Source organism: Coffea arabica, chromosome 3e, assembly GCF_036785885.1.
Source record: "Coffea arabica cultivar ET-39 chromosome 3e, Coffea Arabica ET-39 HiFi, whole genome shotgun sequence".
Lineage (NCBI taxonomy): Eukaryota > Viridiplantae > Streptophyta > Magnoliopsida > Gentianales > Rubiaceae > Coffea > Coffea arabica.
In genome coordinates this window covers 11,402,849-11,427,311 of record NC_092315.1, presented here as the reverse complement: position 1 = coordinate 11,427,311, position 24,463 = coordinate 11,402,849, and the positions used below count along the sequence as shown (strand labels likewise).

The 24,463-nt window shown below is 35.6% G+C and overlaps 2 protein-coding genes across 2 annotated transcripts; one reads left to right on the top strand and one right to left on the bottom strand.

The window, feature by feature from the left end:
• The first annotated feature begins 5,429 nt into the window (after positions 1 to 5,429).
• On the top strand, positions 5,430 to 8,408 carry LOC113734633 (transcription factor bHLH78). The gene is made up of 8 exons (XM_027261245.2): positions 5,430 to 6,520; positions 6,605 to 6,841; positions 6,943 to 7,008; positions 7,129 to 7,197; positions 7,300 to 7,371; positions 7,465 to 7,692; positions 7,787 to 7,865; positions 7,982 to 8,408. Exons 1-8 carry the CDS (start codon positions 5,579 to 5,581, stop codon positions 8,017 to 8,019), a joined length of 1,731 nt encoding a protein of 576 aa, XP_027117046.2. The 5' UTR covers positions 5,430 to 5,578; the 3' UTR covers positions 8,020 to 8,408.
• Positions 8,409 to 14,312: 5,904 nt separating this feature from the next.
• Positions 14,313 to 24,096, bottom strand: LOC113734632 (kinesin-like protein KIN-12B). The gene is made up of 15 exons (XM_027261244.2): positions 23,423 to 24,096; positions 22,691 to 22,828; positions 22,515 to 22,598; positions 22,230 to 22,352; positions 22,078 to 22,137; positions 21,948 to 22,001; positions 21,761 to 21,853; positions 20,870 to 20,965; positions 20,568 to 20,713; positions 19,662 to 19,941; positions 18,262 to 19,527; positions 18,073 to 18,171; positions 17,841 to 17,993; positions 16,937 to 17,737; positions 14,313 to 14,801 (listed from the first exon to the last, which is right to left on the bottom strand). The coding sequence occupies exons 1-15, from the start codon at positions 23,819 to 23,821 to the stop codon at positions 14,496 to 14,498; spliced, it is 4,098 nt and encodes a 1,365-aa protein (XP_027117045.2). The 5' UTR covers positions 23,822 to 24,096; the 3' UTR covers positions 14,313 to 14,495.
• Positions 24,097 to 24,463: the final 367 nt, after the last annotated feature.

Here is a 24,463-nt window from a genome sequence, read left to right as displayed (position 1 = left end):
AAGAGATGGGAGTAGAGTGATATTTAGGAGGTTTGTTAGATCGTGCCTTTATTATATTTGGGGAATTTGGACTCATCTATGTATGCCTACATGCATGCATGCATTTCTTTGGCATAAATTATTTCTTGGACTGAATGTTTTGTTCCTATTGCAAATAGCTCCAAATTCTTCCATCTTAATTTTGTAGTTTTTTTTTTTTTGCCTTTTTTTTTGGTGGTCTATTTTGCTTTCCTTCTCTTTGTATAGATTTGCCAAAAGTAGAAAAACTTGGGTAAAATTTCAGAAGTATTAAATAAATTTCTGAGTTTAACAAGAAGTGTAGGTGCTTTACTCGATTTTGCTCTGAATTCCTATGAGTTTATGCTAGTAGACAAAGGTAATTTACATCTAAGCATATAAAGATGTAACAAAAGAAATCATCCATCTAAAGTAGAAGCGGAATTTAGTAGGGTTGCTATTATAAATAGTAATTAGGCTAGAGGTGTGGAATTTGGATTTTCGGATAAAGAAGTCATAAGCGCGCATATAACGTAGGTGGAGAGTTAAATTGAATGATAAGATGAGAGGAATTGTGATCTTGGATTCAGACCCTCCTATTTAAAAAAAAATGTACGTAACGTCTTATAATGTCCAATTTCCAATATGGTATTGGGCTCTTATATTTTATATCGGGTCACTTTTTCTGCAAAAAAAAAAAAAAAATTTTTTTCTAGAAAATGGCTCCAAATTTTTTGTTGGTAAATGAAAGTAAATGAAAAAACTGTGTGGAACAATGAACTTAGCAGGCTTAATCGAGGAGTGAATGATAATTTTGAAATTTTATAGAAATTTTATTTCTTTTTTTAATATTTTATCCAGTGCCATGATGGCTCAATGTAGAGAAACATTGCTATTTTCAGATTTAAATTTCCATTGAACAATTGTCTTTGGCTGTCTCGGCCTCTTGTATTTTCTTAATCAACCTAACAAAGAAACTTGCCACAACTAATTTCTTTAGATTTAACCTAGGTGAATGTTCAAACTCAATAGCTTTTCTAAAATTATTACCCAAGTTCTTAAATTGTTTTGCTAGCTTGAGTATAAAGTTTCTTTTTTATATATATTTAGAAGAAAATCATAAGATATTAAGGCAAAATTGAAACGTAATTATTGTACGGAGATTTATTCCTGATTCTGTAGGGTCAATTTTGGTTTGCAAAACTTTGTTAATAAATAAAGGACTGATGCATGTGATATTTAATATATATCGGACCTAAATTAGTTGTATTTGTTGGAATTGACTGTCTTGTTGAAGAGTACACATCTTAGCATGAAAAATAAAAGCAAGTTCCTGGTCTTTCTTTAATTATTTTTTTCCCTTTGGATCGGAGATTAATTAAGTAAAACAGAATAATTGACCAAGTTAGCTAAGAATTCATTAAGGTCAGACATCTAAAACTTCATTAAGAGTCTTACTTGGATTAAAAGATATTAATCTCTGTATTAATACTTCTTTTAATCTCTGTAATAATCTAGATATTATTATTAAAGTTTAATGACTTTAGACCACTCCAAATTAAGTGATCACATTTATCAATTTCAATTTACATGGAAGCTTTATTCTGAAAGCGTGAAACATAACAACCTTACAGCTGATACTTTTAACTTTTCAATGAAATAGAGAGAGGAAAAAGAACAGGTTGTTAATTGTGGATGCTTTTGTACTTTCAAAGCTTTCCACTTCAATTCACTTGGTATCCACCACGTATTGAAATTGGATTTGTCTAGCCGAATAGGCACCGACCGGGCTAAAGGGCACCAAGTGTTAGTGTGTTGAAATTTGAAAAGATAAAGTTAGATTGAGTGAAAGGAAAAAAAAATTACAATTAATTTGAGAAAATATTTAAATTTAAATAAACAATAAATTCGAGTGTGCAAATAGTAAATTGTGCACAATAAAAAGGCAGCTATTTGGCACTTGTGTGACAAATTCTTAACATTACTTAGTTAAATTTTTTGTATTATTCAGTTAATAGTTATTCGATTTTAAGGAAATAAAAAAGAACTAAAATATGATGTTTATGAAGAAAAAATAACAATAGAATAAAAAGTGGAATAGAGATCGAGTAGCACAGAGAGTAGAACAGAAGATCCGTTGTGGGTCAAATTGGCTAAAATGGGAGCGATGCGTACATTTTTTTGACTTCAAATTATGCTAAAATCACAAACGTCAAAAGAACTAAAATGGCACTAACTCAAAATCAAGAAAACCAAGTGCACTTTATCTTTACAATAACAGAAAGAATGACACTAATTTTAAATTCTAAAATTTACAAGTATAATATTTTTTGTGTTTTTCCAACCATCAAAACTGTTGCAGAAAGATCCAAAATGCCCAGAAATTGTTAAAATGGCTCCAATCTTTTTTTTTTCAAAGTCGAGAATGGCTTGAATAGCATTCCCTCCTGATTCATTCATTATATAATGTAGAACAGCTACATACATCTGATCAATCCGCGTAAAAATCAAATCATAAATCAACGTTTTGGCTTCAATTTCTTGAGCTTGCCGACTGACTTGCTGACCCGACACAAATGTTATTACTCAGAATTTCTTGAAGAAGCGTTGATCTTTCCTGGATGAGGGGCCTTTGCAGTTGAGTACAGGTGTAAATAGATTGCAAATTTTTCAACTAAAATTTCATTGTGGAATTTTTGTAAAAAGTCTTATTTACATGCAGACATATAAGAGTTGTGCTTTTATATTCATTACTTCTACTACTGTCACCAGCTAGCTATTGTAGTGCTTCTCATCCGGTCTTTCGTGTTGCTTGACAACTCTAATAAATTAAACTATCCGAGTGTTCTTTGCTTTTCACTCAAATCGGTGGGTCAAACCGGTCTGGTGATTTCTTTTTCAGACTAATTTCATTTTGCACCTCTAAACTTGTATCATTTTTTCACTTATATTTTAAATTTTGATTTAGACATTTTACGTCCTAAATTCTTAATTTTAGACCGTTTGCACCTAAGCTTCAAGTTTGTCCTTTTTAAATTTAATCGAAGATAATGTTAGCAAAATTAACGAGACAAAGGACGCTGTAAAGTAATGACAATATATCATTTTGTTCTAATTGCGATTCCTTTTGATCACTTTCAGCATGTTATCATTAATTTATATAATCTCAATTACTAATATTATTAGTAAAATCAATGAAATAAAAGACCGTATAAATTAATTACAAAATATCATTTTGTTCTATCTGCTATGCATTTGCTCCTTTGACTACTTTCAACAAATTATTATTGATTCGTAGGGTCTTCTATACTGTTAACTTGCTAACGTTGTCATTAATTAGACTTAGATCCGATAAATTTCAAAATTTATGGTACAAAGTGTCTAAAATTGAAATTTCGGATGCAAAGTAGAGTTAGTCCCTTTTTTTTTTTTTTTTTTTTACCGAACTGATCCGATTGGTCCAATCTAGATTTTAATCCTTTCGGGGGGAAAAAAATCAAATTTCTATCTTAATCTTTGGGTATTATTATTTGATGGTAAACATACCCCTAATTGATCTTGTAGTTTTGCTCATTAAATAACCTTCTTTCGTTTGTCTGCATTTTCTACTACTACTTAAAAAGGGCAGTAAAAGAATGGAAGTGATATCAAGAAAATGCCAATGCATCTGACATGAGCAGGAACGTAAGAATGACAATTACATTTCTGAACTCTTTAATATTATCAACTGCACATTCCTAACAATAGCTGTATCCTACAACTTGTTTAGAAGAATCACATTTCTGCCATTATCTATTTTTTAGTAATTGTGGGGCCTTTGAGACCCTCTAGATTCCTTTTTTCTCATTACCCCATTATATAATATGGCCATCTCAGATCACTGTTTTTTTTTTTTTTTTTTTTTTGGAGTTCTTTTAATAGTCTAAGAAGAAAAAAAAAAAAAAGGAAGGCCACAAAGTATGAAACAAACAATAAGTTAAAATGGGCAAAAATAAAAAAAAAGAGTTTATTTAAATATGCACTTTCACTTTCTCCACACTGCATCTATACTTCCAAAAGCTGGTGGGGACAGACACAGACACAACTCACTCTCACACTATGTTTCTGTCACAGATACAAACACAAGAACAAACAACAAAACCCTATTTTTTTTTTTTTTTGGTCAAAAAAACAACAAAACCCTATTGTTAAACCATTAATCAAACACTTCTTTACACTAATCATCCTAATTAACTGTGCACTAATCATTGATTACACCAATCTTACTGAGAACTGTGGCAGTGTAACATAGCAGTGTGTTAGTATAAAGCAAAGCAAGTAATGATTTACAAAACCACCTCCAAAACAAAAGAAAAAACAACCAAAAAAAAATTCAAAAAGAGGCTCAAATGATCTTTCCTGTCACTTTCCTCTCATATATAACAAAAAATGAAGAAAGGAAAAACCCTAATAAACCAGACAAAACAAACAAACTCATATATGATATAACATAGGCAGACAGAAAGGATAAAGAAGTAAGTATACGTCAAGAGATCTTAAATTCGAGTCTTTCTGATACCGTTGTTCGTTAACACGATAAAGAACTAAGTTATTTACATCAGAGATCTTGATTTTAAATTTTGCTACTAATGTTGCCTGTGCACAGACAAAAAATAGAAAAAAGTTTACATCAAAGGGACTTTAAATTTAAGTCTTGCTACTACTACTATTGACCGTGGGCAGGATAAATAATTAAATTTATATCTCGAGATTTTAAATTTATGTCTTGTTACTACTGATGGTCGTAGATGAACAGAATTTCATGAATTGAGAACATGAGTTAGTTCTAGATACATGCAACCTGAGTAGATAAGTGGAGTTTTAGATACACGCAACTTCAGTAGATTTCATGAATTGAGAACGTGAATTAATTCTAGATGCATGCAGCCCTCCCAGAAACACAACCGGGCCGAAAAGGAAGAAAATGTGCTCCCTTACCCTCATGGCATGGCCGCTATTTAGGTTTTAAGGCATTGTGATTTGTGACTCAAGAAAATACAGAACTTTCATCACCACAACGGAGGAAACATCAGCTAGTTTGACATTTACGGCCCGGCATTACAGTAATATTACACCACCCCCACCGCCCATTACGGAGGTCTTCGGAGGAGATTTTTTTTTTTCTTTTGAATACTTTGTACAGAACACATAAATGCATTAATTGTAGGATTTTTTTTTAATTAGTTCTTAAAATAAGAAAGGTCAAACAGACAAATCTTTTCTTTATCTTTCTTTCTCGCTTCCCGTTCACTTTCCTCCATTAATCTCTCCCTTTTCTCTCTTGCTTTCTCTCCCCTGCTTTTTGCTCTCTGATCAGCACATATTAACCATCTACTACTACTCTTTTTCTCATTTGAGTGGATTTAAAGAACAAAGTTGTCAACTTTTTCCTTCCAACTTCAGCTTTAGTATCACTTTCTGTTACCTTGTTCGTTCCAAGAAAACATCACATTCACACAGTTTATGCCTTATATTCTTCCTTAACTGAAGTACTAATAATAAGTAACAAACTGCTGGATTGTCTTTGTTTGGGATTCTTGATATGGAGAGGGAGAATCTTCAAATGCCTTATGGGAGTGGAATTGGAGGATTTCACAGCAATGAGCTGAATTGCAGCAGCTCAGAAGTGCAGTTTCAGAATTGCTTTTTTAATCCCAGTTGGGACAATTCATTGGATCAGAATGATCCCTTTGAGTCTGCATTGAGCTCAATGGTGTCGTCTCCAGCTGCGTCGAATGCTGCCGGAGGAGGAGGAGGAGGAGGAGTTCCTGGCAGTAGTAATGGAGGCGAGAATGTTGTGCTGAGAGAACTAATTGGTCGATTAGGCAGCATCTGCAACTCTGGTGAAATTTCACCTGAGTCTTATATGGGAGGTGGAAATAATAGTACTAATACTTCTTGCTATAGTACTCCTCTGAATTCCCCTCCTAAGCTCAATCTGTCAATGATGGATCACCAGATCAGAGGGAACTTGCCAATTCCTGGCCACCATTTGCCTTCTCATTCAAGTTTTACACCATTTCCAACGGATCCCGGATTTACTGAGAGGGCTGCAAGATTCTCTTGTTTTGCCAACAAGAGTTTAGGTGGCCTAAATAGCCAAATTGGACCACTGCATGATTCTGAATTGCAAAACAGAGTGGTGCAGAAGTTGGATTCTGGAAAGCTTTCCAGAGTTTCAAGTAATCAGTCCCTCAAGGTTAATTCTGGATCTCAATTGGATGTTCAGGACAGCAAAGATGGCTCTTTGCAGGATGGTATCTCAGCTTCTGATAGGAAATTCAGTAAATTGTCAGGGTCTTCGACACCTGAAAACACAGAATTTGGTGATTCCAGGGAGAATTCTTCAGTCTCTGAGCAGATCACAACTGGGGAAACTGGCAACAATGGCCAAAATGATGCCAATTCCAGGAAGAGGAAGTCAATTTCTAGGGGGAAAGCAAAAGAACCACCCTCTTCCTCCAACTCTGCCAAAGATGCCAATGTAATGAAAGCTTCTTTACTGAATTCTTCAATTTTGTATATTTTACTTTGCTTTTGGAAACTAAATAGAGTTTATCAAATGCAGGGTGCATCTGATAGTAATGAATCAAATGCAAAAAGAAGCAAGTCAGGTGAAGAAAATGCGGATGAAAAAGATGCCACAAAAGCCATGGCAGACACAAATGGCACTGACAAAGCTGCAGGGGATGGAAATCAGAAACAAAACAAGGAGAATTCTAAGCCACCAGAGGCCCCTAAGGACTATATTCATGTTAGAGCCAGAAGGGGCCAGGCTACTGATGCACATAGCCTAGCTGAAAGAGTATGAATTATACCAATAATGATATTTTAACCATTTTTACTCGAATCTTTTTGCTGTCAGATCTCAACTTACTGATCACTTTTTGGATCTTAACCTTGCAGGTTAGAAGAGAGAAAATCAGTGAAAGAATGAAGCTCTTACAAGATCTTGTGCCTGGTTGCAATAAGGTACTTCAGAGGATGCTAACTTTGCAGCTGTCTGGAAACAAATCACTTGTACATGAGATTTTTCTGACAAAAACAGTAAAAGTGCAGAATTTTAAACAGTTTCTTGAACTTCTGTTATAGGTGACTGGAAAAGCTGTTATGCTTGATGAGATCATAAACTATGTCCAATCTCTGCAACGCCAAGTTGAGGTGAATTATATATCCTGATTCCTAACTAAATAATCCTGAGTTTTGCTGAATAAGATCTTTCTTGAATTTTACTAACTTGTTGAACTGGTTTTGATCTTGCAGTTTCTTTCAATGAAATTAGCAACAATCAATCCAAGAATGGAATTTAATGCAGAAGCACTTGTATCCAAGGATGTAAGTTGTACAATTTTTGAGTACATAGTTTCTATTTGTAAACTTCAACTTTAGAATCTGGCCTCAAACATCTTCATCTTATAACAATTTCAGGTCCTACATCCTCGTGGATCTTTACCTCATAACATGTATTCATCAGAGGCCTCAGCAGCAGGATTCCCTTATCCAATGCAATCTCAAAATGGGACAAATTTGCCAAGTGCAGCCATTCCTAATGGCCAAGATGTTCCCTTCTCAATGAACCATCTGAGTGCTGCTATCAGTCGAAATCAAGGCATTCATTTGCCACCTTTGGATAATTTTGGTGAAGCAGCTTCTCAGGTAATGAAGGAATTCTTCACTTGATCATCAAAGAGAATGAAGAAATGTGTGATCTTGATTCCTAAAAATTGTTGGTCAATTTAATGTTTTTCAGATTCCATCTTTCTGGGAGGATGATCTCCATACTGTTGTCCAGATGGGTTTTGGCCAAAATCAGACACAGAATTTTCATGGTTAGTTAATTGATTTGATGCTTTTCTTTAAGAAACAAAATCTCAAATTTACATGGTCATGTCAAGATTGAATAGTTTGAACGCAAATTCTTAATCTGCGGCTTGTTAAATTGCAGGTATAATGCCCACAGCTCAAATGAAGGTTGAGCTATGAAAGATATTTATCAGCATTACTGATTTCAATTGAAGCCCCGAGTGAGAGAGGCTTCTGTACATAGGCGTATGTGGCAGTTCAAACAAATTGGATCCAATTGAAGAGAAAATCAATTTTTCTCCTCCATTCTGATTTTGTACCTGGCTATTTATTTCAGCAGATATATATTTTTTGGAGAATATTTACATTCCCTTGTAAAATTCAAGAACTAATTGCACTGTAGTGTCCAGTGTAACATGCTGTAGCATGGTGAGAATTGTGTTGAAGGGCTGATAAGAGGGGAGCTAGATTATGTATCCTATTATTGCAACCTTTTTTTTACATGTTCTCTTACCATTCTGAATTTAATGACTAATTTATTTATTGAAAAACCTTATTATTGTAATGTATCATTTATTCCCTCCTTTTCTTCTTCCTGATTGTTGCTCTTTTTTTTTTTTTTTTCCATTTCTTCATTTATTTCTTCAGTCTTGAAAAATCACTAGTCTCATCAGAGGGTCAATTTTTTTTAAAAAAAAAAGAAGAAGAAGAAGAAAGAAAATCCCCATTCTGATTTTGCTTTGTTAATTGCTCCCAATTTCGCAAGACAATTAAACAAAGGCTCATGTTTTGAATAATGCTACTAATTACCTCCATTTGGGAGCAGTAATCAGTTACTTTTAACCAACTGACAATATAGCAATTACTGAGATTAATCACAAATTGACAGAGTTATTTGCTAGTTTGTCAACAAGGGCAAAACTAGAGGTTGAAATTTGGGAAGGCAAAACTAGTAAAGAAGTTGTATTTAATGGGGGGCATCCTTACATTTTGCAAAGAACTTCAGGGGAAAAGCATAATATTTAGAAGGATATAACTGAAAACTTTTGACATTTTAAGGGGACATAAAATGGTTTCAAATATCTTAGGGGGACAAAAATTTAATTTTGAGGACATGTGCAAGAACTTTTAATTTTTTTTAGTGGGATATATAAGAATTTTGAGGATATGTAAATGAACATTATTATTACCTTTTTAAAAAAAAATTAAAGTTAAGTTAGGCAAAATGCCTAAATATAAATGGATAATAGGTGTGAGTATTTGCATTCAAACAATTAAGTTAAAAAAAAAAATTGGCACACTAAAAACAGACCATTTGGAGCCTATTTGAATAACCCCTAAAGCTTTCTTTTTGGACCTTATCCTCGAATGGAAATAAACCACAAAAGATATCATCATAAAAGCGTTATTTCATTATTGTCAATATGAATTAAGTGGTGATAGGTGCAGATTGGAATTCCTGTATTGCTTTAAATATTTTTTTCCCCCAGCATATGTCTTAATCAAGAAAAGTTTTGCTTGTAGGACATAATAATATATGATTTAAACCTTAAATCGCGTGACTTGTGGAGGACTGGATTCTTATTTGTAACCAGCTGTTAGTGGGGACAAATTGTCACTTGAGTCCAGTTGGTTGATTTAAGTATATGTTGACAGTACTTGTAGTTGTAATAGTTGTACTACACTTGAGCTGGACCCAAAAGGCACTTTGACAACCCCTCTAATTCACTGTTTATAGTCTAATCTGATGAAGATTTTTAGTGTACTGGCCTCAACTTTCAAGTATCATCTTGGAAGGAAGAGAGGCTAAATTATATGCCAGTACCCTACAAGTTTGTGGCTTTTATTCATTTTCATATGTGCCCACCAGACTTTATTCTTTATCTAGTCCCTCAACTTTCCTAACTTAATTAAGAGCTAATAGTACTTGAATTTAAGAGTTAATAGTACCCAAACACACTCAATTATTTAAGAGTTAATAGTACTTGAATTTAACCATACTTGTCAATTAGTTTTTAGTCACTCTCGATCTCGTAGAAATTTAGAATGTTTTCACCTATTAACATACTTGGATTTCGTCTCATCTGACTGATCAGGGTTCGAACTTGACTGTCAGGTTTAGAGGCAGTGAGGGATTAGGTGAGGGGAGAAGGTTAAAAGGGGAAAAAAAAAGACATACATGGGTTTTTCGTATAATCTCGTTGATTGTGGAGACTTTGTCCATTTGGACTTGTGTTTGTGCCCATAATTAAGACAAAGAAGCCCATCTTTTACTGATACTGAAATGGTGAAAAGAAGATTTGAATTCAATCATTCACTTTTGACATTCTTGGGACAATTGATGCCAAGAACATTTGTTTCTTTGTGATGGCTCTGCATGATTATTCTATTTTGCATGATTGAGGGGTTAATTTAGTGCACACCTCTGACAGTTCTTGGAGGGGAATTTTCACCCTCTGAGAATAAAAGAACATTATAAATGGTACAAGACAGCAAAGATAGTTGATTTTTTCCTAAGTAACCTTAATGATGGATGGGAGCATTGTAAATCCAGGTTGGCAGTAATGAAGTTATGACTTGGCCAAGGAATCAGAGAACATTTGAAATCCAATCTACTTTACAAAGTAATGGAAAAGAAAGTTCAGTGGATAAGTAGAAGAATAAAGCAGTGGATTTTAGATGGAGACAGGTACTATTTAAAGATTAGACAAAACCTTTCCTCCATTAAGGGGCTGCCAAAGAAACCAAAAAAAACTTTTATAAATGACAAGAAAAATAATGTGCAGCCTTTACCTTGACTTCTTTGGAGGCTGATGAATATGTTCTTCTTACAAAGTTGCATTTTGTATGAAAATTGCATTTTGTACCACAGGAAAAGAAAAGGATACCATGTTTTGAAGAAACCCCAAAAAAACAGAGTCTACTAATTTGCACATTTTCTGTGAAATTTTATTGTGTTCGTTTATTCCCATCTTTTTCCAGCCCATTCACTCTTTTTTATTGGTTTTTTTTTTTGTGGTTAATCACGTACTCAATTTTCCTTTTTGTTTCTCTACCCTCTTACCATTACCAACTGAAAATGAGAAAAAGTGAGATCCCGTTTGGATTGCTATTTTTTGAAGTTTTTACAGAAAAATATACTGTAACGATTTGAGATATATGAGATCAAAAAGTGATTAGAAAATGTGTTTACAGAAAATATAAAAAAATGTCCTTAAATGATCTAATTTCTGTGAACGAAAGAAAAATAGTGAAAAAATTTTCCAAGAGCATGAAATTATTCTTAGTGTCAAACGTATTTTTCGTATCTTAAAGCCATTTTGCTAAGTCGATTTTGAAAGAGCTATTTACAATGAAAACTTACGCCCACTATCAGTAATTGTTTGTTCAAGTGGAATGATAATCCAAATTTTGTTGAGGACAGATTAGATAGAAAGTTGTCCAAACATTTGATAAATACATCTCAACTGTCAATGATTTACCAGAAGTTTCCTTTTAGTATGTGTTTTCTCTTTAAACCTTGAAAAGATTGTTTTTAGCCCAGCATAGAAATTTCTGATGGAAGACAGCTATACAGCAATTTGGACTAACAAATTTTTGTTTTTGGGGTTCCCAAGATTATACAGAAAGAAGTAATTGGTGTATGATGTCTATATAACCTAAGAGAATAAGTGAATTCTTTTCTTTCATACTCTTTGATAATTTTTCCTAAAGTTTTTCTAATCTCAACCCACAGGTAATTATTAACTTTTGTAAGAGTCTGGTGGATTGGTTAGACAAGATTCCCATCAACAAGAAAGTCAAGGTAAAAAGGCAATAAAAGGATGGCAAGTATGGTAATGAATCTCCTCTTAGAATCCTAAAAAAAAAAAGTCAATATGGTTGGTGAAAACAAAAACAGAATAGGAAAATCTACAGTCAATTTATCAAATTTATTGAGGGTGTCAACCTAACAACAAATCAACAGAGCAAAAAACAGTTGATTTTTGACTTCAACATCAAGGACTTGTATTTTCTTATGGTTTTCCCTGATTTTACTCCTGACATTATGAAGAAAATTGGTCCACATTGATAGAGGGCATGATGGAATGTGTTTTCTTGGTGGGGTTAAAAATAAACTTATCATTAGAAGGGGGTCCAATTACCAGCCTGTCACTCTTCTTCACATTGGTGTACATGTCACACCCACCCTTTTCACTTTATGTCCTTTTCTTTCAGCTTAAGAAGCCTTGGCCTTAACATATATTGGTTGGTATGATTTTGATTAGGATGAGAGGAAAGACAGGCTGTGAAAAACCATTCATCATTTTGATTTCACAAATCAGATCATGCAACCCCCACTCAACAATAATTAACTGCCTCTAACTAACAAATAGATGCCTTGAAAAGACCATAATTGAAGTTTTGGTGAGAGTAAACTGCTTTATCATCATGTTTTACTAGTGTGTGATTTGCTGCAGTAATTCCTTTATCATCATGTTTAACTAGTGTGTGAATTTGCAACAATGATGTGTTATTTCATTTTGTTTTTACTATAAAATTACCGCGTTTAATTATCTTACAGTGTTGTGTAATCAGTAATGTAATGTGATTATCACACAAGTTTATACAATATTGTGCTATATTCTGTCAAATCTTTCAAATCTCACCAACATCTTCAAACCCTCTAGAAATAGTGATTACATGGCCCGTTTAAAAAATTAGATAATTTTATAAGTACTAAACAGGGGATATGATATTTTTGTGCTAAATAATATCAAAGGCATGGCAAATGCACATTTAAGCTACAAAAGAGGACGATTTTGGACCATACTATATATCATTTTCTTGTACAGTTTGCTGTCCTTTGGCAAGAATCATTTGTGTGCAGGAAGAAGTCTCAGTCTTCATTATTGATATCATCAGCTAATTAATACTATACAATAGGCATGCAAATTTTTTTCCCACAACAAGTCTGAAATTACAGCAAATATGCAATGTACTTTTATCAAATCTTCTGAATGGCATTTAGATAAAGATCATGACTTTCTTATGAATTTTTTTTTTGAATCAAGTTCTGGGTTTCATTAGAATAACCCATCAAAGTAAATTTTTCTACAGATTAGTAGTTTCACAAAATTGTATCGATTAATTTTATATACATTGTAAGTGTACACACTATCAGCATTCGATATATAACACATGTACAAAATTTGAAATTAGCTCATGTGTCATGTATCCAATCGTGATAGTATAAACACGATAATGTTCTTTCTTTTGTATTGTGTGCATGTACATCATAAGTTGAAAGGTCTAAAATTAAAATTCCAAGAGTGTGAACAAAACTTTTTGATATTCAGATGCAGGGAATTGGTAAGATTAAATTGGTTACCTCCGTAGACCGAAAATGGCCCTTACCAATATGACGAACCTCGCCTTGACAGATATTCGTTACATTCATTATTTGCATCACCTAACTCATATGTGGGGTATGCCAGAATTTGATTCACCAAAGATCTCTATATACAAAACACTTTTTTCTTTTTTTTTTTTCTTCCTTCCTTTCGAGTGTAATGGTTGGCATTGTGAGAATATCACTTTCAAGACCATTTCTACCATTGAATTAGGGTATAACAGGTTATTCTCTTGTCCTCCTGCAATAAAGGAAAATTGGATATATTTCATTCCCATCCAAGAATTGAATGGCTCGGGTTGAATTGCCCTCGTCTGCTTCATTTTCCCATCTTCTCTTAGTTATAATTTGCCTCTGATCAGATGGTCCACTGGTAGGGAGAGATACTAGTCATAGAAGACAATGCCACAAGCCTCTTGTCTTATGGTCGTCATGACATGATAGACTCCTACAATCAGGAGGCTGCCGAAGTGAACAAGTACTTGTGGCCTGTCTGCATTTGGCTTCCATAGTTTTTCTTCACGCTTAGAAGCCAAGAATACTCCTATCATCCACTTGAAGATTGCCCCCCATCCTCTTGACACATAAACCAAACAAATAAATGATCTAAGCTACTAGCAAACTTCAGTTTTTGCTTTTGAGATCTTTCCACAGGCCCACTTACCTGTACTGCTAGGACCACCCTATCCATTCAAATCTCTTTACAAAATTCTTCCTTTCATATGGGGAATCATAAAAAGCCCTGGTATAGGTAAGAGAAGAGCGACCACATAATTAGAGTGCAATCAAAGCTTGTTGGTTCAGAACTTAGGCCTTTTTACTATAGAAATCGCCACGATACAAAAATTGCAGAAGGCCTTGCTTTCCCACGTCCGTATTAGCACTGCATTCTGTTTGAAGCATTCCAATTCTCCATTTTCACCTTCACTGAGAGCTGAACTTTGTAAAGATTCTAATGGTAAAAAGTTGAATGTAGGCTTAAAGTCACAGATGCAGCTACACATTTGCTGATTAGCTTCGCTCTGTCGTGTGACACTAAGAACATACGCAATGTAAGAGCAAGAATGGTTCGGCTACAGAGTTGAAGAGTGAAAGAATGAAATGGAATATATCATTATATCTTCTTTCCCAACAGAGTTGTAATTGACTTCACACTTGGTGAGACAACTTGAATTACATGTGTAAATCAACAACACACTTTAAGATCTGTATAAACAAAGCTATTATTACTACATACAACATTGGCATTGCAAAGGTAAGATGCCTAAATATTGCATCGGTCGTACCCAGAGAACCATGAAGATGGTTCTAATTTAGACAACTCCTCTTCTTTGGCATTATAATATGGTTCAAACTCCTCACGCCATTGCTCACCGGTACTCTGTGTCTCTCCAGCATCGCCTGTTACCAGTTCAGATACATCATAGACAGGCTTTACTGCTTCTTTAGGTAGATGAGAATCTGCAAGTAACTGATTGAATACACGGATCTCCTCTTCATGTTTTCTCATCAATTTTTCTATCTTTTGGTAAGCTTTCTCAGTTTCTTGCTGTGCCTCTGTGGCTCGCTTCTGCACATTCATAAAATTAATTAGAATGATTGTGGATGTAAATCAAATCCACAAATAATAAATGATAATAAGTTCAGAGCTCAAACATGCAGCATGTTAGCTTAGTATTCTCTAGAAGGGAACATCAGTAAGGTCAAACACCCAACAAATATAACAAAGGAGGTAAATATCAATTACCAGCACAAAAAAGAAATCAACATGTCTAGTTAACAACATGCGTAATGATTCTGATGATAAAAGGAAACACTATGTAGCTTAGGTACTTAATATGTCACAATCCTGTAAGATGAAAATGTAACAGTATACGAATTCAACCTTCCCTCGTCCCCAGAAAACAACCTCCAAGCCCAAAATGAACAACTAACTACCAACTGATTATTTTCCTTGCTAAACTGGTATTGAAAATCAGACACTTGTGCACATTAAGCCATCACAACAATTGACAATGCCAAGTTCTGGTACCTCCAGGGAAACTGAGAGGCATTTCATCCACAGAAACAGTGCAATCCGTTCGACTCTACCCTGCATCCTTAATCTCCTCTCTCTCTCTTCCAACCAATTCACAGCAGCCAGTCCACCAACCCCCAGCAAAGGAATCTCAATCTGTTTCCTGAAAGCCTCATGACCGGTTCTCACTCTTTCTTTCTGAAAATAGCTTAACCCAATGCCATTTACACCTTCTTTACTAACCCCACACACAGATCCTTCTTCAAATGCCAATTCGCAGCAGCCTTAACCTCCTCTCTCTTCCCGCCAATTTGCAGCAGCCAGCCCACCAACCCCCAGCAATGGAACCTCAATCTGTTTCCTGAAACATCTCGCAGCCAGTTCCCACTCTCTTTCAGAAAATAGCTTAAGCCAATGCCATTTCCTACACCTTCTTTACTAACCCCACACACAGATCCTTCTTCCAACGCCTGATTTTAATGTGCCTATAGTGGATTTTTCAAATTTGTGGTAGTTTATCAGAAAAAGAAAAAAACCACTAGGAGTTTGACATTATTAATTCCCTATCTAAATTGAATATGAAATTTATGTCTGGTGGGTTATACTTTTGGGGTCAGTGTAAATGCCAGAATCCTTTTGCACCAATTAGGCATTTGTTGAACTGGAAAGAAAAAATCCCACACTATCTTGGGTTGGGGAAGAACAGATGTTATTTAACATATTTACACTTAAAGGCTCCATGTGCTACTCAAGGTCTTATTTATTCATTAAGAACAACAGGTAAATTGGATGAAATAATTAGAAATTTAATATCAGAAGTTGAATGACCACTTCGGAAAAACAAATAATTCAGTGCGGAAAACCAATACATATAATAATTTAGTCACTCATTGTGCATTTTGATCATTTTCATTTTGTGATATCAATAATGGCAAATGAAAAGCTACTCTGAACAGATGATGCACCTCCTAATCTGCCATAGCTTGAGGTCATATGCTTCCAGCCATGTACAATTAATAGGGATAATGGTGCAAGCTTGAAAAGAAGGAAGAAAAGCATTTGGAGCAGAAGTATTGTTGAGGTAAAATAATAAGAACCACAAACACTGATAATGCATTTAAAAGAGCTAGCCTCAATGAAGAAAAACTCGCTATATTTTTTTGGTAAATTCTATCTGTTCATTATGCACCAAAAATGTTGCATCATCCTGTCAAATCTAGTTCACCACCACCTCCACCATTTATGCATGCACATCACATCAAAAAGGATCATACTAATAACAAGAAACGCATAAGAAAAAAGAAAAAAACACATTAAGAAACCTCACTAGTATCTACTCATAATCCAGAGTTCAACACCCATTTGATAGAAGATGAAAAAAAGGTTACATTTTCTTTTCTTCCTTTCTGTTTTTCTTGAGGATTTTTTCCCTTTGGTTAGAATTAGTATCCTGCTGGATGGGTCAAGCGACCACCAGAGAACCTCACTGTAAAATAAAGGCAATGTTGAAGAGCCATGGTAGAAGGCTAAGAAACTTGATGCGTGCCTAGATCATTCTGGACAACTTAGCACAATTTCTAAATGTACCTTCCAATGATGCCAATAAAGGAGAAACAAGGAGAAATGATCCATGCACCAAGGAAAAATGAGAGGAAAATGTCAACTCAGCATGTAAATTGCAAACTCACCTCAGCCACAGCAGTTGCTTCTTCAGCATCTTTAAGCCGTACAAGTAATTCACCAGCAGCCTGTACAGCTTCAGCAGTATCCCTTAGTTGAGCCTGAAGACCTCTGTTTTCATCCCAGAAATATCTCCTCTCCCTTTCCCTTTCAACCTTGAGCACTGAAATTTCTGCAGCAAGAGCATTAATGAACTTAGATTCAGCACCTCTTATTCCTGCCTTGGCAGCAGCTTTCTTGACATCTTCTATTCCATCCTGAATCTTCCTATGCCATGCAAGTAGCTGCATGTGTTTTTCTTCAAGTTCAGCATACTGTTCAAGCATGCGAGCATGTCCCTCCATTGCCATCCGCATTGCTTCTTTCAGCTCTTCTGAACATTTCTTCTCTGAATCTAGTTCTTGCTTTTCCTTTGCCAGTAGTGCCTGGCTAACTTCTAGTTCTGATCTCAATTCTTCAACCAGAGAAATCCACTTACTCTCTGCTTCAGTCCACTGAGCCCTTTCCTGTTCAAGCCTTTCTTCTGCGCTCTCTTCCTTAGACTCTGGAGCTGTGCACAAAGTTGAAGCCAAGCTAGGCTGACATGAATATGTTAACTGTAATAAAGGACTTCTTTTTCTTGACAATTTTGGCGAAGTATCTACATATAACTGCAGTTGGTTTCTCAAGTCTTGGATCTCTTCCAGTAAAACATCCCTCTCACCCAAATCAAAGAAATTTCGATATCTTTCCAACTCATCTTGAGTTCTTTTCAACTCAATTTTTGTCCTTAAAATTTCTGGATGGTTTTCATACTTTTCCTTCAGAAGCTGCAAGTACAAAGTACAAGGTGGAAAGATATACATGAGAAGAGAAGACCATATTAATATGTTGCCTGTAAATGCAATATGTATGTCTCAAATGCTGCAAAACCTTGTGCTCATGAGTCAGAGACAATAATTCATCCTCCATGAACTCTTCAGTGGGTAGGACACCATCCACGAGGCTCTCAAGGCGAAAAATCTTATCTTCCCGTGTTTGACTAATTATTGCATTGCATTCTCTCTCATGTTTGTATTGCTGGACCTAGTCAAGGATTCAAAATGGGAAGAATAAGAATAAGCTCCTTAGTTTTGTAAGGCTCTAATTTATTATCCTAACCTACCAGCCGGTTAAGGTGCATGATCTCAGAATTTTGTTTTGCACATATCTCTTCCAGTGCCATCTCTCTGCGTATTGCTCCTGCTAAGACCTTTTCAACAGCCTGGAAGAAAATAGAAGTGAAATTGACATGCAATAATAGAAGAACACAATTGTTAGCCGTCACTATAAGACCTTACAAATCATGACATACTTTTGGAACCTGTGTCTTGAACTTGTCACTGGATTGTGATCCGTCGATGGGAACTAGCTGCAAATTCGAGCTATCATTGGCATCTTTAAGTTCTTCATGGGGATTCCTCCTCTTACATTTGCTGCACAAAGTCAAAATTGAGTGCTCTTGCATTGATTCAGTTTCAGAAATGTGTGTTTGAACACCGGCATCAACTTTGGCAGTTGGCACAAGTCCTTTGACATCAGCAAATCTGTTTGAGAATCTGAAAGTGGACCTCCTCATAGATGCACTTTGGTGATGACGACCATCCAAAATTTCAAGGCCACGTTGGAGACTAGCAGCCAATTGCCGAGTTGGTTTGGAACTTCTACGTCTTTGACCTGACATATTTAGACAGATGCTATTTGAGGGCTTTGCAAAGGATAAACATGGAGGTTCCGGCTCCAAGTTATCGTTAGCCAAATCTTTGCAGGAAGCAGTTAGTGTTGATGAAGTTCTTAGACTTTTCCTACTACTATTAACAACTTTCGGTGAAACGCTTGGAGTTGGAGATTTTGGAGGTGGAGACACATTGCATGGGACAATGCTGAGATCAGTGGAAGCTTTTGTATCCTCCTCAAAGCACGTTGGAGATGTGCAAGGTGTGCCGTTGAGTTTGTTGTCCAACTCAAATTTCTTTGATGTATCTTCCTCTGCTAGTCTTCTTGATAGATCATCATTCCGTGAACTCAAGACAGAAATGTCAACATTTTCCTCATTAGGCCGTTCAGACAAAATTTTGTCAAGTCCATTGACTGGTGAGGTGATCAGATTATCTTCAGCATTTCTTTCACTGCAGTTATCGTAATTTTGTTTCTGAGAGTTGGAATAATCTGGCAAGTTTGCTACTACACCACTGACTTCGTGCTTGTCCACTTGTTCATCTACTTCTTCCATGTTAACATCGTCCTCCAGAACTGGTTCTCCACTAGATGTCTTACATTGTGGTCCCTCACACATTCCATCATCAAAGCCCACAAGCTGAGCAGTTTTTATTACAGAGTCTGGTTGGTTGACATCCAAACCAATGCTTTGCTCATCACCAGCTGATTGGAGACGAAGTTCTTCATCTTGGTCAACAATTTCCATTTCCTCATCACTATCATCATCTCCATGACGTAAAGCCATTGCACAATTACGGCTAAAATTCAGGAGATTCAAGCTTCTTCTAATATTCCACCCTTTCGAATAATTTCCATCTTGGTTAGTCTGATTTGCATTGGCCCTCATGCGCAGCAGTTCATCCTTTTTTTTTCATGGAAAAACAGAAATTGCATCAGCATTGCCAAACCTCACTGTTGCAATATGTAATTGGTTGCTATTCTAAAAATGTATTTCACTATCACTAAAAGATGTCTGAAGGCAGATAAACGTTGTACCTTCAACTGCCTGATGACTTCCCTAAGCACATTTACGTCATCCTGCATTTCTTCATTAATTGTTGCCTTGTTCTTGATTGCCTTTGCACGCTGTGCAAATCTTAGTGTGCTAAAGGTCTCACTCTTACACCTTTGTGCTGGAGAAATAGCACATATCATTGCAAGTTTTGCATTTCCTCCGAGAGATTCCTGCAACAGAAATGTCAGCTTGGAATCTCTGTACGGGATGTGCCTCTGCTTTCCTGTCTGTGAAACCTCCGCAAGAATGTTTATTAAGTTCCTGACATAATTAGAAATAATAACAATTAAGAAAAAGAGATAAATTAACCTTTGCAAAAATTTGTTAACAGTTCATCCGTCAAAGCCTTTATTTTCCACATGGAGACTAAGCATGAGTTGTGTTTTTTTTTGTCAAAGCCTTTATTTTCCACATGGAGACAATTTATTTTCCATAAATTGTGTTTTCAGCATGATAAACTAAGCATCAAATTCCTATTAAGCTGAGCCACATACGTTTTTCCAAACAAGGGCATTCTCACAATAGTAGCTTCAGTAGCAGAGATGTATTACTTTGTGGGATCAATGAAGCCTTAGACAAGTTATAAAGGAACAAGGACAAAGCTCTTGTATTTATACAAGCCCACTGCCTGTATTGATTTCTGTTAGACTCAATTTGGCTTGTAACATATTATTATTGAGGAAAAGTACACAGCTATGACAGTGTACTATCTATCATGTAGACAGACCAAAGGTAGCAAATGGATACACACTTAAACTAAAGAACAAATATAATAGATAAATGAAGTAAACCAAAGGTGGTTAGGTAGTGCTCAACTTAAAGGAACCAATGTTGACAATGTAAGTGATGATCCAAGAACTGAAGACAAACAAATTGCGAAGTCTTACCCCAGCTGTGAAAGAGATCGATTAATATTTCCGGCCTCCTTCAAGCGCTCTCCTGCTGCACCTGTGAGCTTCTGTCTTTCAGATCCAGCAAGATCAACAAGATTTATTCTACTTGTTTTCAAGCAGCTTAACCCATCAGAGATGCTCTGCACAAATCAACGCATAGCTAGAAATCAGAGAGCATAAATTGTAAAGTGCTGTTCATGATAATATGATAGTAGAGAAAAGAAATGATAAGGAAAAAAAAAGAAGAAAAATAAATGATGATAATAGAGCGAAGGCTCGGTGGAGGAGTCAATCACCTTGCATCGTGATTCAACAACACAAGTAAATACACTATGGGAGCGTGAACTGTCCGAGTTTATACTAGTGGAGCCAGTTCTCCTATTTGACAATCCCTGCAAACATTTAGTAAATCATTAAATTAACAGTCGCTACAGATTATTTTTCATCCTCCAATATGATACCCAAGAAGCAGCAAAATTAGTATGATACATCCCTGGAAAGGTTTAAACAAGCCTATGCAATTGAAGGATGCCGAAGCCAGATATGACCTACTAACTAAGGCTAAGATTGTCAAACTGTTCTTCTCTGTGTTAGTCAGATCTAGATCTTTTACTGAGATAATGTATACATAGATTGTGTTAATGCACTTAAGCACATATATAGAAAAGAATTGTTCAAATATTACTTTAGGAACCGAAAAGCATACTTTACGTTAAACATGCAGGAAAATATAGCCGAAAAAAGTAATTAAGTTTCCTAAAGACTCGTGCATTTTTCACCTTGATCTTTTCATAAATTGTCCAAAGCAGGAGAAGAATAACTAAAGGACAAAAAAAGAACCCATACTTCAGAAGAAAATATAAGAGTCTTCCTCATCTTTCACTTCTAACTGCCAGAATAAAAGTCATAGCAAACAAATAGTTCAAAGTTATGTAAGATACTCCTGGATATTACTGCAAGTACTTCTGTTCCCCATGTTTGCAATAAGAAAAGGATAGAACTCAATATATGGTTGTGTGATCAGAAAATTGGTCCTTCCTAGCAAGTTTCCCAATAATAATTGTCCCTCAATTTACACCATCAGATGCCTCTAGATCATCTTAACTTAAATAACATCAACCACAGATATGGTAAGTTTCATTTCTTCATAATTTATCATAGAAAACAGGTGAAGAAAGTGAACATACCTTAATCAAAAGCTGTATTACATCCTTCATTGTGGACACATATTCCTCAGTCAAATTGTCAACATAAACACCAGTTTTAACATCTTCTCTGATCTGGATTGGTAACAAAAGTTCAGAACCAGTAGGAAGTGAATTACAACAACTGGATCCTCCTTTGCATAGGAAGAGAATTGTTTGACATGTTTACCTGAAGGTTTTTTTGACTGGATTCCAATAAATCAGTTATCTGTTCATTGTAAATCTGTATGCAAATGTCACAAAGTAAGTATAGTGAAAATGGTTCACTCCATGGACAAGTCCAGATAAGGTTGCTTAACCTCAAGAAAAGAACATCGACACTGATACATGAGCTGTTTGTCTGCATGCTTAGTTTGCTCCTAACACAGAAAAACAGAATCTCCATTTATTTTAAGTACAGGAAGTACAAAGAAACAAATCACTTAAATTTCAGTGGAAGAAGGACTTTTACCTCACTAATTCGCGAAAAAAGCCGCTGAAAAACACGAGGTGTTAGGCCTTGTTGATCATTTGATATATTTTCTTCTAAGGCATTGGCTGGTCCCCATATTGTATAAGTCTTTCCACTACCCGTCTGTCAATTTAGTTTGTGATAATCACTAATTAAAAGTCACAGTGACATAATATAAAGAACATCATCTAATTTCAATCGTGCGTAAGCAAGTGCAATTTCGGGCATAGAAAACACATCCATAGATGCAGCAGCAGTGGAAAAAAGTCAATAACTAAAGAATACCTGTCCATAAGCAAATACAGAGCTATTAAAGCCAGCAAGGCAATTTTCCACAAGAGGAGCTCCAACAAGCTCGAATATATCAATCTGAAATTCACAAGGAAAATTAAGAATACTTTCTTTTCAGAAAATTATCTAAGTTTTCCAAATAAAAAGTATCAGCAAACTGAATATCTTGCCTGTGCTGACTCATAGTCAGCAATAGAGTCAAATGTGAAGGTGTGTCCTGCAATTGACAAAGAATCATTAGAGATCTTTTGGACAATCATTTCTCCCTCTTCCTCATCCTTGTTTAGTGGCCTCATTCGCACTATAACCTGGATTATGTAACACCAAAGAAATAATAAGCAGCAATTAATTATTAGGATCAATTTTAGGAACCTACAATAGTGAGAAAAGAATTAGAGCAACAAAAAAACAAGCATTAAAGTTGTTCAAATATTTAACTTGAAGTAATATGTCAACTATATAAACTTTACAGGAATAAAAAGGTTTCTGAGCGCTAGAATTCAAATTCCTTGGCCACAATTTTGCAGCATTAATCCTATACAGACTTAAGATTAAGCAAATAAAATACCGAACAAGGATTTAACTATCTAACTGGTTGACTGACAATCTTCCACTGAACTAATTTGGAATCTTCTCCAATATCTCAGCCAACCAGAAAACAATGTTGACAAAAAAAATGAGAATCAGCAATTTAGAACTGATTAATTAGAATTAAAATGAGTTATCTCCTACTCCCTCAACTCCACGGTGATCTTCTTTCTGCATGAAAAGAAAAGGCTTATTCAATTCTATGACTGAAGGTTTTATTCCAAGCCAAAGTCTCCAGTTAAGCACAAGCTTACTTTTTTCAGCTAATAATAATTCAAAAACATCGAAAACAAAGAAAAAAAATAAGAACTTACTTTTACTCCAGAATCAGTAGAAGCCGGATTTGGCCCTTTCTCAGATCCCGAAGCCTCCATACTGTGCTTCCTCTTAAGCGGAGGCCGAGGCGGAAGTGGAGATCTAATCTTCGCCGCTGCCACCACTGTCATGGGCGATGGCGATGGTTTTCTTGGATCTGACGGGGAGAAATACTCCACCGCAGCAACTTGATTCAAATCCGCCATCTGCGGTGGCGCATTCTCCTTCGAACTACTCGATTTCTGTCTCCGATGGCCACTACTATTGCTGCCAGAAACGCCTGGAATTCTCTGCTTCATCGAACTAGGGTTTGGAGACGACGGAGGCGGAAGACCAAACGCTGACGTTTCACTCTGGTGACTGTGGTTTTCTTTCAAGATTGTATTTCTTGGCTTCATATCCGGGGGAAAATGGTGAAAATTATACAAAAGAAAAGAAACACGCGCACACACAGTGAAACTGCAGAGAGTGTGGAAGAAACTGTGTGTAGTGTGTGAGAGAGAAGGCGGGTGATTGGGGACAGGGGTTAGGGTTTGGTGATTCAGAGAGAGAGAGAGAGAAGAGGGGAAAATGAAATTGGAAGAGGAAGAAAGAAAATTAGCCGTTAGAAAGAGGGAAATTGGGACAATTTGAAAAGGGGAGAGATTCGTTTTAGTATTTAATTTTTTTCCCCTTATTTGAAAATTGGGTAATATTAACTTAAGACTTAAATCAAGGGGACGAATTTATGAGAAATAGCCCTAATATTTGGCCAATTTACACTTATGTCCGACGTGAACTGGCGAAGTCAACTTCTTGAAACAGAGCAGGTGAAAACGATGGTGCCTCAGGTAAATTAAGGAATCAGTAGTATCCCCAAGGTTTTTTGAAATTATATACTACATTACAACCAAAGGTTTTCTTTCTTTCTTTTCTGATTTTTCAATTTGCCATTATAGAATAAAAAAAGGACAGAAAATGGCATACAATTTTTCAATATTTATTCTTCAAGGAACAATATGATCTCCACATAGACTTTGGCCTCAACTCATGTCTTGATT

Coding starts and splice junctions, on each gene's coding strand:
- LOC113734633 (XM_027261245.2), top strand. CDS start 5,579: ATGGAGAGGGAGAATCTTCAAATGCCTTATGGGAGTGGAATTGGAGGA. Junction 6,521..6,604: donor ACTCTGCCAAAGATGCCAAT/GTAATGAAAGCT, acceptor TATCAAATGCAG/GGTGCATCTGATAGTAATGA. Junction 7,693..7,786: donor TTGGTGAAGCAGCTTCTCAG/GTAATGAAGGAA, acceptor AATGTTTTTCAG/ATTCCATCTTTCTGGGAGGA.
- LOC113734632 (XM_027261244.2), bottom strand. CDS start 23,821: ATGAAGCCAAGAAATACAATCTTGAAAGAAAACCACAGTCACCAGAGT. Junction 22,829..23,422: donor CTACTGATTCTGGAGTAAAA/GTAAGTTCTTAT, acceptor TACATAATCCAG/GTTATAGTGCGAATGAGGCC. Junction 17,738..17,840: donor CTCTGACTCATGAGCACAAG/GTTTTGCAGCAT, acceptor TTGTACTTGCAG/CTTCTGAAGGAAAAGTATGA.